The sequence below is a fragment of the Chlorocebus sabaeus genome, chromosome 8 (assembly GCF_047675955.1).
Source record: "Chlorocebus sabaeus isolate Y175 chromosome 8, mChlSab1.0.hap1, whole genome shotgun sequence".
Lineage (NCBI taxonomy): Eukaryota > Metazoa > Chordata > Mammalia > Primates > Cercopithecidae > Chlorocebus > Chlorocebus sabaeus.
Genome location: NC_132911.1, coordinates 58,918,150 through 58,937,749, shown reverse-complemented (window position 1 = coordinate 58,937,749; position 19,600 = coordinate 58,918,150). Strand labels below are relative to the sequence as shown.

General features: G+C 39.0%; 1 protein-coding gene across 1 annotated transcript in view; it reads right to left on the bottom strand.

Annotated features, from left to right (window-relative positions):
* Window positions 1–19,600, bottom strand: part of RP1 (RP1 axonemal microtubule associated) — a 325,891-nt gene that overhangs the window by 165,580 nt on the left and 140,711 nt on the right. The window contains exons 15-16 of the mRNA XM_038000500.2: window positions 17,817–18,029; window positions 4,114–4,291 (exon numbers count right to left, since the gene is read on the bottom strand). Of these exons, the coding sequence (XP_037856428.2) occupies window positions 4,114–4,291; window positions 17,817–18,029 (391 nt within the window). The remainder of the gene's footprint in view (window positions 1–4,113; window positions 4,292–17,816; window positions 18,030–19,600) is intronic.

The window sequence follows — 19,600 nt, the reverse complement described above, 5'->3', positions numbered from 1 at the left end:
AACAAGTGAAAACTTACATAATAGCAATGATTATAGTGTCACATTAGTGCATATATACTTTAAATCCATATAGTCTATTTTATCATCTGAAACATATTTTGTCATATTTTTCTAAGACTGTAATATACATAGTCAGAATTTTATGAATTGGATATATGACAGTATTTCATTTAGATTTTTATGCTTGAATGATCTTAGCAGACTAGAATGAAGCAAAAATGAAATTTCCAAACATATTTTAAGGCAAACTTCCATAAGACTTGAACCTGAAAGAAATTCTTACTGTAATAAAAATGTAACATCTAAACCATATCTTCAGTCCTGCATTTTTGAGGGGTTACTAATAGCCAGAGTCTCATGATCTATATACAGAGGATGGCTCAATCCATAAAACTGGGCTGGCATTAGAGCAAGAGGAGGCAAATTTCTGTGCAAAAGTCAAGTCTCTGTTAAAGTACTTCTAAAAACTTAGATAGGTTCACTCTTTCCTAAGTATTCTATAAAAGTAATAGTACACTGAAGTTAGCGAAAAGTTACATGTTATATTGATCTACAGTTCTTTAAAATGATACCTAGCAGTGTGGTCTTACTGTATGGAATTATAAATGCAGGTTTATTATCTAGAGGAACAGAATGAAGAAAACTTTCAAATTATCCAAATATCCAGATAATCAATGGAGAATCTTCTCCATAGGCTCAGTATAATAACTAATCACATAAGCCCAAGGGGAAAGATCGTTTCACACTTTCTCCCATATATACTGTGAACATAAATTCATGAAAATAGAGAATGAAGAGGTTTTACTGCACACGCTAGCAAGAACAGCTAAATGGTAGTGGGATAAATGACTTTTATTATAAATTCCCAATACACAGTAAATTAAACCAAATCCTTGCCAAACTGTAGATGAAAAAAATCAATCACAGAGAAATGAAATATGCAAAGTGATTAAAAGAGGTGATGAGACGGAATCTCTTGTCTTTCAGGAATCCATCGACTCTATTTAAGTGATAAAAGAAAATATGCCATGAAGTGCTCTTCTTCTCTTTAATAATCGTAACAGCAAACACTTGCACAGCACTTGCTGAGTACCAGACACTATTCTAATCATCTTACATATGTTAATTCATGTAATTCTCACACCACAACTGAGTGAAGGCACTCTTGGTCCTCATTTGACAGAACAGAGGCAGGTGGTCCAAGAGCTGTGAGAGCATACCACTGGCAAAAGGTGCCCTCCCAGGACCTGCAGTCTGGCTCTCAAAGCCTGTGTGCTGAAATCCTACCCTTGTCCCTCTACCCTGCTATACTTCTGAGCCTCTTGCTGTTTGGTGGGTGGAACCTGTCAATGAGACTGCCCTTGTCCTCAGCTGAGCAGAGCTGTGCCCTCCACGTGATTGTGTGCCATGTCAGACCAGGCAGCTTGCAGACATTTACTTGAGGTGCAGCGGCTTCCAAGGAAGCCAGGACCAGTCATTCAGGTTGCATGCCTGGGGGCAACAGGTGGAGTCTCTTGAGAGTAACCTTATGATTCTCTTCCTACCACTAGCTCTTACCCTATCCAAGTCCCCTTACCACTCAGGGTACCTCACAACTTTAACTCTGCTTTCTAGACAACTATGAGGAAAAATTTACACTGAAAAAAAAAAGTTTCAGCTTAACGTTTTGGGGGGCTGCTCTATCTCTGTATTAGAATATAAACAATTCAAAATTCCCAAATGTTTTTGGGAGTGAATTTTTTGGCATAGAGTAGGTTCAATCTATCATATGTAGATAGTCTAGTTAGAAAACATTCTATCGGGAGGCGGAGGCAGGCAGATCACAAGGTCAGGAGATCGAGACCATCCTGGCTAACATGGTGAAACCCTGTCTCCACTAAAAATACAAAAAATTAGCCGGGCATGGTGGTGGGTGCCTGTAGTCTCATTTACTCGGGAGGCTGAGGCAGGAGAATGGTGGGAACCTGGGAGGTGGAGCTTGCAGTGAGCCAAGATCGCCACTGCACTCCAGCCTGGGTGACTGAGCGAGACTGTCAAAAAAAAGAAAAAAAAAAAAAAAAAAAAAAAAAAAAAAAGAAGAAGAAGAAAAGGAAGGGAAGAGGAGGGAGAAAATATTCTAAAATAATAAAATGACTTGGGAAATTACTGTAACCTTTTTTTTTTTTTTTTTTTTTTTTTTTTTTTTTTTTTTTTTTTTGCAGCTAGAGTGCAGTGGAGCGTTCTTAGCTCACTGCAAACTCCACCTCCCAGGTTCAAGTGATTCTCCTTCCAGTAACTGGGATTACAGGCATGCACCACCACGCCCAGCTAATTTTTGTATTTTTAGTAGAGACAGGGTTTCACCATGTTGGCCAGGCTGGTCTCAAACTCCCGGCCTTAAGTGATCCACCCGTCTTGGCCTCTCAAAGTGCTGGGATTATAGGTGTGAGCCACCGTGCCTGGCCCTACAAACTTTTACATAAACATTCTGTCACTCTTCACAAAATCCCCTAAGATAGAGTTTTTAACACTCAGAAATCCCAATGGAATGTTCTTCTTGTAAAATTGGAAAGTATTATTTTGTATTTTGAAGAAATGTTGATGCTTTCAAACCCTTCCTCAGAATTCCTAGGATTCATGAATCTTCAATAAAATTTCTAAAGCAATGTCTCTTGCATTCTTGCCCTTGTTAAAGCAGGAGGCTGCCTCTAGTAAACAGAGAAGAAAACAAACCATCTATGCTTTAGTAACAGAACTAAATTGTAGGGGCTGTAAAGAAGAACGGCTTTGTTTCTATTGGTTCTTTTAGTACTAATACCCTAACATTGACAAATGTGTCCTTTTATTATCTCTCTCTTATGTCTTGCCACAAATTACTTTTCTTCTTCTCCTTTCTTTTTCTATTGTTTCAATCTCTTCTTTTTCACCTTTTCATCTCTACCTGCTTCCTGGTCATTTCTGTTTTCTCCCTGTGCTCTTCCAGCATGGCAGCTGACCCCTGCTAGCTATTTCCCACTGCTCTTTTTCTACTCCTGTATCCTTCTGCTGGCTTTGAAGTCACCTGTTTCCCTTCAGAGCTCCAGAGGCAGATGGCATATGCATTGTGTCAAGGCAGAATGCCACTCTGGGCCAGCCTGTGGGAAAATGAAGGGTGGAGGGAGTGGTGGTATGGATGGCAGTAAACTCAGGTATTCTAGCCCAACAGTTTACAAAATTTTTAAAAAGGCAACTAAAGGCTGAAAAGGAGTTGATGCAGATAGAGTGAAGAACAGAGCCAAATATACCATCATGTTACATCAGGATCATTTTATTCCTATTCTAAGCTATCTTCTGTGGGATATTATATATACACATACAGTAAACATGGACTCTCATAAGCCAACAGAAGCTAAACAAAAGTCAGACCAAGAAAATAACACAGATATTGAGTAAGCCAAAATTCAGGGAACCTCACATCAAGCAAAAATTAGATAGCAAACTAAACTACAAGATAATTGAAAAATATAATAAAGTTACTTTATTAACCTTTGTATTGAAACACATTTTAAGGTTTAAACACAAATATATGTTTAAATAATGTCCTCATATCTTCATTTCGATTTGCTAGAGAATGTGAACTTAGATATGAGAGAAACCAGTTTCAAAATATTCACATTTCTGTCCTATCTTGAGATTTTTTTCCAAATCCTATTTTTAATCCAAATCCCATTTGTGTTGATCTTCATTCCATCTCTTTTTATACTGTAACCATTAAAAATTAATAGCAATGAATCTGAGAATATTTCTAACAGCCTCATTCCTCTCAGGGTATATGAAGCTATCCTTAAAAAACAAAGATTCAAACATGCACATGTACACAGACACACGAATGTACACAGACACACGAATGCACACATACAACTTTCAAAGTTACAAAGAAGTTCAATGTAGCAAAACCTCTATACCTAATATTAATTTATCTGAAAATTTGAGGCAACCGTCTTCGTTATGTTTTCCTTCCATTGCTTCTGGAATGACAACAAAGAAGCCTAACAGCAGAGATTTGCCTAGTAAAAATGTGATGAAATTTTCAGACTCTGTACACAAACCATCATAAAGCAAACCAAAAAGCAAAGTATGTCAGAGTAAACATACATTGGATGACTTGTGGATAGAAGCAAACATTCTCATCCTTGGCATAAATCATTGGTTTTGCCTGCCCATCTGACTGAAGTCCAACAAACAATCCTGGGCTCTTCGTAGATTCCAGGCTTATGGATGCATTCTCCAAGTTCTTCTTAATTTTAAAATGACAGTCGACATCTCCTGTACCCTACAATCAATACAAAATGATTCAATAAATGTGAGCAAGTCCTAAAAGACAGAATTTAAAACCAGTCATTTTACAAGAATATAATTTTGTCTCATTTCACATCACTATGATAAATCAAGAGACTTTTTACATAAATTGCCCTGTGTGCTTCATCCTATTTCACAAGATCCAGAAACAGAGACCACATGATGGGTTGAGGCAAGGACACATGCCTTTGGACAAAAAGCTCTGAATAGCGTAAGAGCTTCAACTAAGGAGAGTGTTGTGTATGCTGTATTTCATTTTAGAGTTGCTCACCTCTATGGGTGAACGTAGAACATTAAAATGTGGAATTTTTCTTTTAGAAAATACTCTAAAGTGGTGGGAAAAGGGCTATTCTTACCATAGGTCAATTTACATTTAAATTTAAACTAATTTTCTGTGCTACTCTGCATTTTTCAGATTGAATTTTCATAAACAGCATGCACACAAATGATGCAAAGACTGCAGAGGCAAATATTCAAGAATTGGATGCCTAGCAGTAATCTACACACTCTCAGATTATTATAACACTTCTCCCTTCTTTAAGCCATTTATAATCTAATATTAGAAAATATTTCGCCTTTCATTGTTTTAAAAGTTTCCTTACAGGATTTCAGTCCTAACTAATGAGTTTTATAAGGATGGATTAAAATTTCCACTAGTAACTATTATTTTATTTGTAATACAAACGATATTCTAGTCTCCACTCAAATGTGAGCTTCTTGTCAGTAAGAACCAAGGCAGTCTCTCTCTTTCTCTCTCTCTCTCTTTATAAATATAAAGTAAGCAATTTCTGTCTTCTGTTCTTGTTCTAAATTCAGTAAGATTCTGGCCTTGCATTGTTCATGGTCGAGTAGAGAAGACAAATCACGTATACAGATAAAAAGTAGGGAAAGGTGAGCTGGGGGTAGTGATAGGAAATTTCTGGTAGAGGGGCACCATAAACTAAGGCAGAGGGGCCATAGGCAGCATGGTGTATGGATGAACAAGAACCTTAATGATGCTGAACAATAGAGAAGGTAAGTGCAGAAGAGCAGCTTCAGTTTGTTTGCAGCATAGGAAGTTTAGGCCTTATCATAGACCATCTGTTTTCTTTCCTGAGATTCCCAAACCTCCTAAATGATGTATTTGCATACATTAAGGTTTACTCTTTGTGCTATACAATTCTATGGGTTTTAACAAATCTATAATGTCTTGTATCCGTTATTACAATAGCATACAGAATAATCGTACTGCCCTAAAGATTCCCTATGCTTCATCTATTTATCCTTTCCATACTTCCCTCAAATCCCTAGCAAACACTGATCATTTTACTGTGTCTATTATAGCTTTGCATTTTCCAGAATGTCCTATAATTGGAATGGGGTAATATGTAACCTCATCATACTGGCTTCTTACACTTAGCAATATGCAATTAAGTTTCCTTAATGTCTTTTCATGGCTTGTTTCTTTTTACTGATGAATAATATTCCATTGTATAAATGCACCAAAATTTATACATTCACCTACTGAAGGACATCTTGGTTGTTTCCAGTTTGGTGTGATTATGAAAAAAGCTGCTATAAACATTCATGGACATGTTTAAGCTCTGGGTCTAGATTCATTTGTAGGCATATGGACATCCAATTGTTCCAGCACCATTTGTTGAAAAGTCTACCCTTTCTCCATCGAGTTACCTTTGCTCCTTTGTCAAAGATCACTTCACTGTATTTGTGTGGGTCTATTTCTAGGCTCTCCATTCTGCTCCACTGATCTCTGTGCCTTTTCTTTCATCAATACCACACTGTCTTGATTTCTGTAGCTTTATAGTAAATCATAAATTCAGGTAGTTTCAGTCTTCTAACTTTGTTCTTCTTCAGTATTACGTTGGCTATTCTGGGTCTGTTGCCTTTCCATAGAAACTCAGGACCAGCTTATAGATAGTCACAAAATAGCTTGCTGGAATTTTGACTGGAATTGTATTGAATCTATCGATCAAGTTGGTAAGAACTGACAACAACCTTCAGTCTTCCAGTATATAAACAAGGAACATCTGTCCATTTATTTAAATTTTCTTTGATTTCTTTCATCAGCATTTTCTAGTTTTCCACATAGAGATCCAGAATATATTTTGTTAGATTTATACATTTTTGTACTAATATGACTGGCATTATGTTTTTAATTTTAAATTCCAATTGTTCATTGCTAGTATATAGGAAAGCAATTAAAATTTGTATATTAGCCTCATACACTGCAACCTCACTATAAACACTTATTGATTCTGAAATTTTTTTGTTGATTCTTTGGGATTACCTACATAAAAACTAATATCATTTGTGAGCCAAGACAGTTTTATTTCTTCCTTCCCAATCTGTATACATTTTGTTTCCTTTTTCTGTCTTATTGATTAGCTAAGACTTTCTATATAATATTGGAGTGGTGAGAGATGCCCTTGCTTTGTTCCTGATCTTAAAGAAAAAGCATCCAGTTTCTCACTATTAAGTATAATATTAGTTGCAAGTTTTTTTGTAATTATTCTTTTTTTTTTAAATTATACTTCAAGTTCTAGGGTACATGTACACAACGTGCAGGTTTGTTACATATGTGTACTTGTGCCATGTTGGTGTGCTGCACCCATCAACTCATCAGCACCCATCAACTCGTCATTCACATCAGGTATAACTCCCAATGCCACCACCCTCCCTCCCCATAATAGGCCCTGGTGTGTGATGTTCCCCTTCCCGAGTCCAAGTGATCTCACTGTTCAGTTCCCACCTATGAGTGAGAACATGTGGTGTTTGGTTTTCTGTTCTTGCGATAGTTTGCTGAGAATGATGGTTTCCAGCTGCATCCATGTCCGTTTGTAGGTATTCTTAATCAAGTTGAGAAAGTTCCCCTCTATTCATAGTTTACTGACAGTCTTTTTATTTCATCACCAATATTCAATCAGCCATTAATATTCAGTAATTCACATGATCTATCAAATTTGACTGAAACTCTCCACTTTTGTCATTAATTCCCAGACTGTAGGCCCCATCACCCTCATTCCTAGATCTCTACAATCACTAACTCAAGTAAAGATAATATTTGTGAATTCTTTAACTAATATATTTTCATTGCTAATTCTTCCAAGGCGCTCTTACGCACTAAATCAACAATACTCATTGTGTTGGTGTAAGTAGAATCCAGCCTAGAGCTAAAAAATCTTTGCTCAGCTTTGAGCTTCCAAATGAAAGGGTTTTAACAAATCTGCAGTAAATTAAGATTTAAAAAGGTGCTTTTTATTTGTAAAAGCAAGCTTTATTGAGAGAGAAAATGGTTGATAAAAGAAATTCCAAAATTGAACTTAATATTCCTAGAACCTGGAGGACTGGACACCTGAGAGTTTAAATGATGAAGCCACTGAAAAGGCAGATACCATATATTACATAGAGAAAACTGCTACCCCACAAGAAGAGAGGTGCATCCAGTTCTGAGAGGAGGGGCCTGGGATAAATGGCTAGAATAGAGACATGGATTTCTTATATCAACTCCACTTGGAGTTGATTCTTGGTGTAACAAAGAAATAAGGGGCATTAGAATCATCCATATATTTTGGGAGAGAATCTCAACAGCTGAGGGGTTATCCCAGGAAACTTACACACTCTACTTAGAGCATCCCAGTGTTTAGCATAGTACTAGAGCACAATGGGGACATCCAGAAGGTGGATTAGAAATGTTCAAGGAAGGAGTCTGAGAAAGTAACACTGATGCAGCTTCCTAGTTTCTCCGCAGCTCACATGGAGACATCAGGGGATCTAGAAGTTATTCCATGCCTTCATGGCAGACTCAATTATTGAGAGGACTAGTAATCTGGGAGAGAGCTGGATTTGCTACAAGCTGCCCATTAAGTTAGGACCGTTAAGACCAGAGGTTATACAAGACCCTCAAGCCCTATGTTGCCCAAAATGCTCTGATTATAATATCAGTCATATTTGAAATTAAACACAATTGGTATACCCAAGTTCAGGGAAAAACTAAATCAGCCACACTTCAGTAAAGACTAGTGTGGACCTAAAGAACGGTCTATGTCCTGTGGCCTTTTTCCATGACTTTTTTTTAAGTCTTTGTGCCAAGATATCAAACAAGGATGAGGGAAAGGAGAAAAAAAGAATAAATAATTTTAAAAAATACATTACTATTGACCTGTAAAGGACTAATCTTTCAACTAGATATAAACGAAGATATACAAGCATATTCTGACAGAAAAAAAAAAAAATCCATCAGTCGAACTAAGCACACTGGAACACACTAGAAGTACTAGTGCACTTTAGATAAATTATGGGCTTTTCAGTCAAACTGTGTTTCATTATAGTAATCTCACAGTTATTCTTCCAAACTTCTGGTTCTCAATAAATGAGCGCATCTTCTACAGTGAGGCCAGATTTATGAACTTGAATATTATTCCCAAACCACTATCTCCCCAAACTTAGAACAGATAACATATTAAAAATCAACATCATTTTACATTAAAGATCTCAAGCAATTGCTCATGACTCACACAACAGAAAATTCTTTCTCAGACATATCTTTTCCCAAACCAACACTGAACTTGGTACTTACTCCTGGCATTGCACTTGGCACACTATGGTGTATTTGTCTATTTATGTTCTTCTTTTCCCCTTTTAAATCACAAATTTCCTGAGAGCAGGGAGCATGTCTTAGTATATCTACTGTAGCACTAGTGACAAGCAGTTTCTGCCTTTCAGTAGAAACTCAGTATCTGATAACTTTAAATTTCTTTTTACTAATTTCTAATCTCATAATTTGTTCATGTAATGTCCTCTCCTCTCTTTGACAAAGAAAAGTGGAATTATTCTCTCCCTCTAAAATTCACCATTCCAGGAAACTTCTCTTACTCACCCACTCTGCTCAAATCAACCTGCCTCTCCTGAGCCTTCGCAGAAACACTTGAACCACAACTTGGAAAGGATTACCAATTAACTATTGTTCTCCAGATCAGTGTTGCATGCGTATTTGTCCCGTCCCCTCTAACGGCACCTGAAGAAATGGTATTTGTAACCTCCACTAAGTATAATTAGTGAAAATAATAAAAGTAAAATGGAATATAACTACATTTCAAAATAAACCTTTAGTTTCCTTTGTTTCCTTTTTCCTGCTTTCATTTAAAAATCTCTGCTTCATCCCTAACCCAAATACAAACTGATTAAAGAGATGTAGATGGGAAACAAAACGTGAGTTCTGAATGCAAAAGGTGTGCCTTCCTACACATCTGCAGCAAACAGCAGCTAGACAAAGCCAGGTTAGAATATCTGATGCATGCTCACACCACTGCAAGCTACCATAACATCTAATGCCCATTTCCCTCTATTTGGCTCCTTTGCAGTAGAACAACTCCTAGTTACCATCACCCAAGTGATATTTTAACTTCTCATACTTAATATTTGTTAAGCACGTATCAAATATCAGTTCTTGCTGTACAGTTTGGGATATTTAAATAAACAAAGCAAACAAAACTCTCCCCACTGTGGTGCCCGCATCCTAGTAGTATACATTCTATACACTGGAGTATTATTATGCCTCCTCTTTTCCAAGATGAATCACTCAACAATTTATTCCTTTCTTAAAGCCTATTTTCCCCTAGTAAGAGAAATCTTTGTTGCTGTCCTTAAGGCCCACTGTATTTTCTTCAAATCTCTGTATCTGCTGTAAAGATTAAATACATAGATTGTGATCTACCACAATGTAACCACTGACAAGTTCATCTTGCCAGCTGCCCAGATAGAGCTAGTTTATGAAGATGGAGGAATTGCAACAGAGAATACGTTCAACACATGCAGAGCAGGCTAAATGGGAGACTGGAGTTTTATTATTACTCAGATTAACCTCTCCCAAAATTTGGAGGCCAGGGTTTTTCAAGACAGTTTGGCAGGCACCAGGCTAGAGAGTGGGGAATGCTGACTAGTTGGGTCAGGAATGAAATCATAGGGAGTTGAAGCTCTCTTCTTGCTGTCTTCAGTTCCTGGGTGGGTGCATATAACTAGTTGAACCAGTTTACTAGTCTGGGTGGCACCATCAGAATGCAGGGTCTAAAAAACACCCCAAACTCCAATCTTAGATTTCACAATAGTGATGTTATCCATAGGAGCAACTGGAAAGGTCAGGAGTCTGGCTACATGACTCCTGAGCCATAATTTTTTATCTTGTGGCTAATTTGTTAGTTTTACCAAGTCTGTCTGGTGCCTAAAGAAGGAAGGAGTTTGTTACCGAGAGGCACTGTTATTATCTTTGTTTCTAAGTTAAACTACAGGTTGGGTGCAGTGGCTCACACGTGTAATCCCAGCACTTTGGGAGGCCAAGGCGGGTGGATCACCTGAGATCAGCAGCTTGAGACCACCCTGGCCAACGTGGTGAATCCCCATCTCTACTAAAAATACAAAAATTAGCTGGGTGTGGTGGTGGACATCTGTAATCCCAGCGACTCGGGAAGCTGAGGCAGAGAATCACCTGAACCCAGGACACAGAGGAGGACAGCTTGCAGGTTAGAAGCAAGGTGGAGTCTGTTAGGTCAAATTTCTTTCACTGCCATAATTTTCCTGTGTCAGATTTTTCCCACTAACATAATTTTTGCAAAGGCAGTTTCAGTAATAGTGAAATGTAAGACCACTTTTTAGAAAATTCAAATGACTTATCTTGTATGTAGCTATGGAAGTAAACACAATTTTATTCAGATCAGGTTTTTAAAATTTTTTGATTAGGTAAAACATGATTTACAATTTTTACATAAAACTAAGACTTTCACTGAATTTTATACTTTTCAACCCACTGGTCTAGCACCATGTAAACCTAACTCCATCTATATGCTTTCATGTGTTTTTTATATTTCAACTTCTTATAAATATGAATTACCTTTCATTTTTAAATTATTTGCATGCATAGAATGTATTTTGAATGAAGAGGCAAAAATTAGACAAATCCACAATGAGAGAATCTTTCTTAGTTTCTGCAAACTAAACTCTTGCCCATAGACAAGCATCCTGCCAGTGTGGGGTATGTCTGTGTGCGTATCTTGGATACGGTGATCACACTTGAGCTTACTTTTCCTACAATTCCTACATCCTTTTTTCCTTTGTACTCATGCTCAGTGAGTTCCACCTGTGTTATTCTGAAGTTTATTTTTCTTCTTTAAATTAACACCCTTACAAATGTCCCTAGTGAATTGCATGCTGTTTGTTGCTAACCTGAATTTCGATTACATCAAATCTATTAAGGTGATTTACTCATACAGGATAAAAACTTCATGGTAACAGAAATAGAAATATTTGTTATAGGATCAATGTCACTTGATTTAAGTGTATTTGCCTATAAAAATGTTTCCAAATTTACAACAGCAGACATGTTGGGACCATTAATGTTTTTATTCAATTCAATTTAGTACAAAAAAAAAAGTATTTCTTGAGTAGCTACCAGCACTGAGGCACTGTTGGGTTTTTAAGGTATAGCAATATGACCATGCATTACCATTTACCTTTGAATGCATCTTAAATCCCTTTGGAAATTATAAGCATGCCTTACCATAGCCTCTAAACATACACAAACTAGGGTAATTAAGAGGACTGTTTTCACTCTGTTTTCAAGGGTAATGTCATTCCAGTCTAGTGATTCCTAGTCAGATATAATGAAAGTGAAAAATAATATGCTTCATTGTTATGTATCAACACTATTTCTTAAGAACAAGGAAGCACAGGCATTTTGAGTAAAATGACTCACTACCAAAATTTCAGATGGAGAATTTTAAAGTAAGACAACGAAATCAATGAGTCATTAAGTCAAAGAAAACACTACAATGGAAGTAGCGGAAATAAAACATAAATGAGGGGTTTTCTGTGGAGGCTCTTCTCTATAAAAGTACTAGAGTAAAGGTTAAAAATCAATGTTGTCTGAGTGGCAGACACCATCAGGAGGTAGCTTCAGAGTGCTCCCTTAGGCCTCTGCTAATAACATGTTGTTAATGCACAAAACAACTGGCAACCCACAGGAGAACCCTGATGTTCAGTGACAGCATGTGTGAGAAGCCACACTCAAGGGACAGATCCCAGTGAAGAGCAAAGACCCATGGCTCTGGACCAGGCCTGATACTTATAATGGAATGCAGGAAACACTAGCCTAAAATATGGCAACTTGGCACAGTGAGTATTTTAAGCTGAAGGAAATGAGAAAACTGTGGAAGCAGGAAGGTCTCCCTGACCCTCTCCAGCCCACTCTCTCCGGAAGCTGGCCATAGAAACTGAAATTCCCTCTCCCCTGGTGTAGGCCACAGAAACTAGAATTCCTCTTGCTGCTTCTCCCAGGAACCACACACAAAACCTGGAAAGGTCACCTCTCTGACCTTCCCTCTCCTTGTTTCCCCTAAAGACCTTCATGTGACAGCTGTCTTACTTTATACCAGGAGGAAAGAAAAACCTCACAGTGACTCCAAGAAAAACCTGAACAGACTGGCCTTACTAAGTTCCCCACAGTTCGTTACCATTAGATCACACCCTTTGGTTCTCCAATCATACTTCTGCCTAAGTGTCTATAAAAATACAAAGTTTTCCCTAGGTCTTTGGATCATCATTTCTGAAGTCTCCTGAGCTACACAGAACTTATTTAGGTGAATTTGTACGCTTTTATCAATCTGTTTTTTTGTTATGGGGTCTCAGCTGGGAAGCTTGCAATGGGTGAAAAAAAAAATCATATTTTGTCTCCTACATTTACAAGCATTAAATTTAGAACAGAAACTCTTCAACCCTGGCAAATCTTTTAATAACTACACAAAAGAAGTCATAAGATCATTTACATGGATCGGTTTTAGGTGAAGACCTGCTGCAGCTGTTTGCTTTCCTGATTGTTTGCTGTGTGAGCTTAGGGTTAAGGGGCATTACTACAAACCTAAGAGAGCTCGCTCAGCCTTGGAATGCAGTAGACACTAAAAATACAGTCAGCCTCCTCCCTTTGTCTTGCGGATCTGGTTATAGTATCAGGGAATTCACCACTGGCCAAAGCAGTGCCACACTTTCCTATGATTTACAGAGTATTCAAGAGCTTCTGGCTTTATGGACAGCCTGTGTAAAATTTCAAATCTTTTAGCAATAACTTTCCAATGCAATAACTTTCCCAAGAACAAGATTGGAATTTTTAACAGAAATAACAGGAAGCTAGAAACCTCTACAGAATGTTTGAGCCTCTGAGCCTCTGAGTTTAGGAAGCAGAAGGACAAAAGTTACTGATGTATAGTATGATATAGGCCAGGAAGACCTTCAAAACCTTAACCTTAAGCTAAAGATTTTTACAAATGTCTATTTAAAAAAAAAAAATAGTAACAGTATTTCCTCTGTAATCCTCAAAGATTACACTCACCTCACCTTATTCTGAGGATTGATGCTGAACTGATACACATTGATAGAGCCAGACCCATTTTTTAAATACTGAAATATTGAGAACAACAGGAGTCGGTCTCCTGAAATGCTGGGCAGACAGGAGCATGCCCCTGGCAAAACTCCTCCTTCGAGGTGAAAACCCTGAAACCCACAGCCCAAAGTGAAAACTTCCATCCTTGTGTGTCGGCTCTCTCCTGATTAGTTCTTTCTGAATAATGTCTTTTTACCAGTCTAATGTTGCCTTTTCCAAAACTACCTATGACCTGCCCCACCTCCCCATCCTGTGCCTATAAAGACCCAGACTCAGTTGGTAGAGACGATAACCAGCTGGACATCAGGGAGAGGCGACTTGACTCCAGAGACAGTGGCTGGATGAGGCAGAGAGTTGGCTTAACTTCAGGGTAGAGTGACCTGCCCTTTCTTTCTTTTTTCTAGCTCCCTTCTCCGCTAACAGCCACTTTCATTGCTCAATAAAATTATCCACATTCTCCATCCTTCAATTTGTCCATGTGACCTCATTCTTCTTGGGTAGTGGACAAAAACTCAGGATGCACCAAGTGCGGGTACCCAAAAAGGCTGTCACACTGGCCCTTTGCTCTCACTGGTGGAGGGCAGCTGCCCCATGCAATGAGACAAAGGGCCCACAGAACTAATAACACACTGCTGTCTGCAGATGGTGGAACTAACAGAGCATTGTAACACAACCCTTGTGGGACCTTGGGGTTGCAGGCACCCCCACCTGGATACTGCCATGGGACCTGAAAGAGTTTGCTCCTGCTGGTGCTAAAGCAGCCGGCCAGTTTTTGCACTCACTTGCTCCAGTGCCCACACTTGTTTGCTCGCATGCTGCCTCCTATAAGGGGTTGAGCGGGGTGGGCTAAGTAAATGGGCTCCCCTGTTGCAACACCTGCAAAGGGGTCAAGAAAATATCCTGCATCAATATTTTCATATTGGATGATGAAGAGCTATCGTCTGAGCCCCTCTGTGTCTCCCTCATGTTCTGGTTGCCCTAGAATGGGAGAACCCCTAGAGGTCACAGCCCACTGCCAGGGTTAGGTGTCAGGGCCTGGATCCCAGCACAAAAACAAGGCGCCCTGATGGCATGGCCTCATCCACATCTTGGGCCCTCAAGGCTCCTTGTTCCTTGCTCATCCTGAAGGTTGCACTCTAGGAGTTTCAATGTACCAAACTGCTTGTTAAATACAGTATTTTGAATATCACCCTAGCATATATGGACCTATTATTTCTGGTTTGCTCTTTTACACAGCTCCCCTTACCAATGTCTTTTGCATTTAGCTACTACTTTACACACATGTGTTGCCTTCAGAGGCCTGAGAGGAGTGACCTTAACCCTCTGGACAAGCCTCATGTAACCTAGCTATGGTGTGCTTATCTCCAAAAGGCCTAGAGAATCTCTGCCTTATGTCCAATATTTCTTATTTTAATGTTCTGTATATCAAATTCTGTGTAACAAACTCATTTATGCTCTTTCACCTTTATCAATCAGTTTCACTGGGTTCTCCATTTTGGCTATCTCTTCCCCAAAGCAAACAGAACAAATGTCTCTGGCTTTTTACAAATTGTGAAATATCTCTAAGAAGAAGTGATACTTGGGTTTGAAACTCCAGTGCGTGATTGCCTGCCTCAGCTCAGCTCAGCATGATTGCCTTCCAGCATACGTGGAAGTCCTGAACCTGGCATTTCATCAGGAGAAGCCCTTCAGGAAGGGAAAACAGAAGGGGCTCCCAACATTGATGCAAAGCAGCACAATGTAGGTTGGCATGGCACAGAGTGTTCTCCCACCTATTTCAGAGCCACTCACTCACCTGACATACTGTCAACAAGGCTGATTCTTGGGAAATTTCTAAAGAAAATCTTGGTTTTGTGTTTAGAGTCACCTCTACCTCATGTATCCTGACTCTGGTCTCCTCATGGATGCAAGCCAGTTTCTCCATCCTGTTATTCTCAGTCCTCCACAACGGAGCCTTAGGAAGTGGGCAAACCTGGATGAAGCCTCAGCTCTAAGGCCACCTGGGGATTCTGGGTAAGCTACTTAACCAGGCTCACACTCAGCTTCAGCATCTGAAGAATGAGCATGCCAATAGTTTCTTTATGGTAGGATAATACTTCTGTGTTTTAATCTGTACATCTCCACCCAACTTCCTGTGATCACCAGATTCTTTCAATTGAATGCCAAGGACTTCTTCCAGTCCCTCAGCCCCATCAGAGCTGAGTCACCCATAACACAAATAGGAAGAAAAAGAAAAAGCATGAATATTAAGTGTAGGACAAAAAAATTCTGCTAAAATCTTACAGAGGAAGTTCACTCAATGGGAAGAATAAAATAACCAGCACACTGAGAGAAAAAAAAAAAATGGAAGAGTCAGAGAGAGGCACACATGCTGAAAGTGAAGAACCAAGAAATCACCATTAGGCTAGAGTATGAGGCAGCTAAATAGAAAGTGAGCAACCACTGAGAGGTCCCTTTGGTTGCTACCCAGGGAAGACAGATACACATTTCCAATGTTGACCCATTTTCAACTTTGGAGTGACACTTACCTGTGCCTCCAGAAACTCAAACACAAACACCAAAGCATGTATTATATAGTAACACATTATTTCATGGTTCTGAACACTCCTATAAGCCCTAGAAGGGAAAGGCTTGTATACCTTGTGAATGTTGAGGATAGGAAACCTACTTACTGATGTTCCTCCTAGGACACCCCATCCTAGGGGGTGACTGAGCATTAGATGAAATTGTACTCCTAACTAGCCTAGTCACAGTAACAATGTTACCCATTTTTATCTCAATTAGTCCACTTACCAGTGTAAAGACTACAAGCATGACAGTTTGTCTCTTAAGCTTGGCTTCATCTTCTGTGAAATGGTGATAAAACCTACTTCATTATGCACTTGTGAGTAGATCAGGGATATTAACTACACGTGTGTATGTGCATGTGCTTCGCCTTTGCATTGTAAGCATCAGTGCAGCTCACCTGACACAAACTCACCAGTCTGCAGCACAGACAGGGACCCCGGGAACCATGAAAGGTTGAAGTCCTCCCTCCTCATACCCCAACAAACACATGCAAGTTCTCCCTTATGGCTAGACATCATGACTGGTAAGAAGAAAGACGGGGGACCTCAGAATTTATCCAGAAGACCAAATTTAAACTAAACTATTTTAAACAATAATAGATGGAGAGCATTAACAGGAAGGTTAAATGTGCACTCTTACTTGTTCCTCACCCCACAGAAGAATTATGAATATATATAAGCTGTTATGTTAGTTGTCTTCCACATCCTCTCCTACGGCTCAAGGTGTTAAAGAAAAACCCTTGTCCGGGCACAATGTCTTAGGCCTATAATTCCAGCACTTTGGGAGGCCAAGGCAGTGGATCTCTTGAGCCTAGGCGTTGGAGACCAGCCTGGGCAACATGGCGAGACCCTCTCTCTACAAAAAGTACAAAAATTAGCAAGGCATGGTGGCAAGTGCCTGTAGTCCTAGCTACTCAGGAGACTGAAGCAGGAGGATCACCTGAGCTGCTGTGAGCCAAGATTGCATGACTACACTCCAGCCTGTGTGACAGAGTGAGACTCTGTCTCTAAAAATAAAAATACAAAAGAAAAACCCCTAATATTTAGAATTTAAAATAGCTTCCTTAGTCAATACAGGGTTTCCAGTGGTGGAAATTCAGGCACCAAAAGGAGCAGTAAGGAAACACTGTTGAGCTGGCCTTTCTAGAACCTTGGTTCTCAAAGCATCATTCGTGGACCAGCTTCAGCAGCCACAGCTGAGAGCTTGTTAGAAATGTAAACACTCAGGTCCCACGCCAGCCTTCCTGAATCAGAATCTACTTCCTAACACAATTCCCATGTGATCTGTACATACATTACATTTCAGAAGCCCTGTCTAGAGGGTCAGGATTGCTCTCTTATCATACCAGGCATGTGACTGCTCTCCTCACTTATTAAAAATACCAGTCAAGGGAGACCACCACATGTAACATTCAATTTCCAAAACCCACTCAGAAAGTGCTATTCTCATGGCTACAACTGGCAAATGTCTTAAACATTTGCTGAGAGAAACAAGAGCAGATGCTTACCATTCCATCGCATCGGCCATCCTTGATTCTTAGATACATTTGTGCATTTTTCACACTTTCAAACATGCAAATCCCAGAGCTGATTTTATGCACTTTCCAGTAGGATTTTTCAGACTGGCTTCCCACTCCAGTGCAGCTTCCATCAGGCTGTAGACATAGGGCCTGACACAGGCTTGTAGCAAGTAGAACCACAGCACTGTTGAGGAACACCCCCTTCAGAGCAACAAACAGAACAGACAGGCGGTCAATAACACGCTCGTGTTTGCTAGAGGGAGACAGCTATAGGGGCGATTCTCTTTAGAATTGACCAGTGACCAGGAAGCTTGGTGGCTGAAAATGAGCAAAAGAAGTAAATAATTTAACTGCTATGCAAAGGTAAACAAAACTAAAGGAGGTTGATTTACTTCAGTTATCATTTGTTGACAATATAAAAGCCAGCATCAGATGCTACGGAGATTTTTAAAAGATACAAAACACAAATATTTCTCTTAAGGAATTTACTATCACCTTAAACAAATAATGATAATATCAAAATAAAGCACAATAAAAAGTATGCTATAAGAGTAACTGAATTATGGAATACCCTCTATGGATATTTAAATGTATGCATATAGGAATGAATGTAAAAAGATATCAAATACAAATAAGATATATTTAAGAAAATCATATGTAATCATTAACTTAAGAGGAATATATAAAAGACTCTTGAAAGTTAATTAGAAAAACACTAACACAGTAAAGAACTGATAATAGATAAATACTCAAATCACAAAAGAAAAATACAAATGGTGAATAAACATAAGGAAAGGTAATCCACACTAGTAACACAAAAAAAATAAGCTAAAATTGGATGTTTATTCCTCTAGAAAATTGTCAAAGCTCTTCTCCTGAAGGATCATACTCAGTGACACTGAGGTCAGTGAGATGGATGTTTTTCTACACTGCTGAAAGTAGTTGGGTACTAAGAATTTAACTTTACCCAGAGAAGTCTGACCTTCGCCTCAGTTTCTGAGTGGTAATCTCTTTACCCTTGGAGTGTCATGCCTGATAGGAGTGTCGTTGTTTGCCTGCAGACCTTGGGGCAGCCAGATATTAATAATGTGACTTAGCTTAGGGGGCTTTGAGTCAGAAAGTGTCAAGTGACCTCCTCAGAGGCTGGAGACTGAGACCAGCCACATGGACTCCCTACAGGATGGAAGCCCATTAAAGACTCTGAATACCAAGGCTCGGAAAGCTTCCTTGGTTGGCAATACTCCGTGCATACTGTCACACACCAGTGCTGAGAAAGTACCTCTGTCTTGACTCCATGGGGAGAGAACCGTGCACATTCCATATTTGGTGCTTTTCCTAGACTCTGCCTTATGTGTCTCTTTGCTTAGCCAATTTTAATCTGTATCCTTTCTCTATAATACACTGTAACTTTGAGTATAACAATTTTCAAAGGGTTCTGTGAGTTCTTCTGGTAAATTATCAAGCCTTGATAGTGGTCTCAGTGTCCCCCAAACTCTGTGGTTGATGTCAAAAGTGAGGATAGTATTACCCTAACTTTATAGTTGGCTTAACTTTCACAGGAGTAAAAATTGGAACATCCGAAGAAATAAATTTGGCAGTATGTTCCCAGAGCCTTGAAAGTTTTACATTCTAACCCTTAAGCTCAATTTTTAATTTTCTAGGCTAAGAAAATAATAAATGATGTGGTCAAAGGCATATGTCAAAATATACATTATAGTATCATATGCAGAAGTGGGAAAAGAGAGAGATTAAATGTTCAACAACAAAAAGAC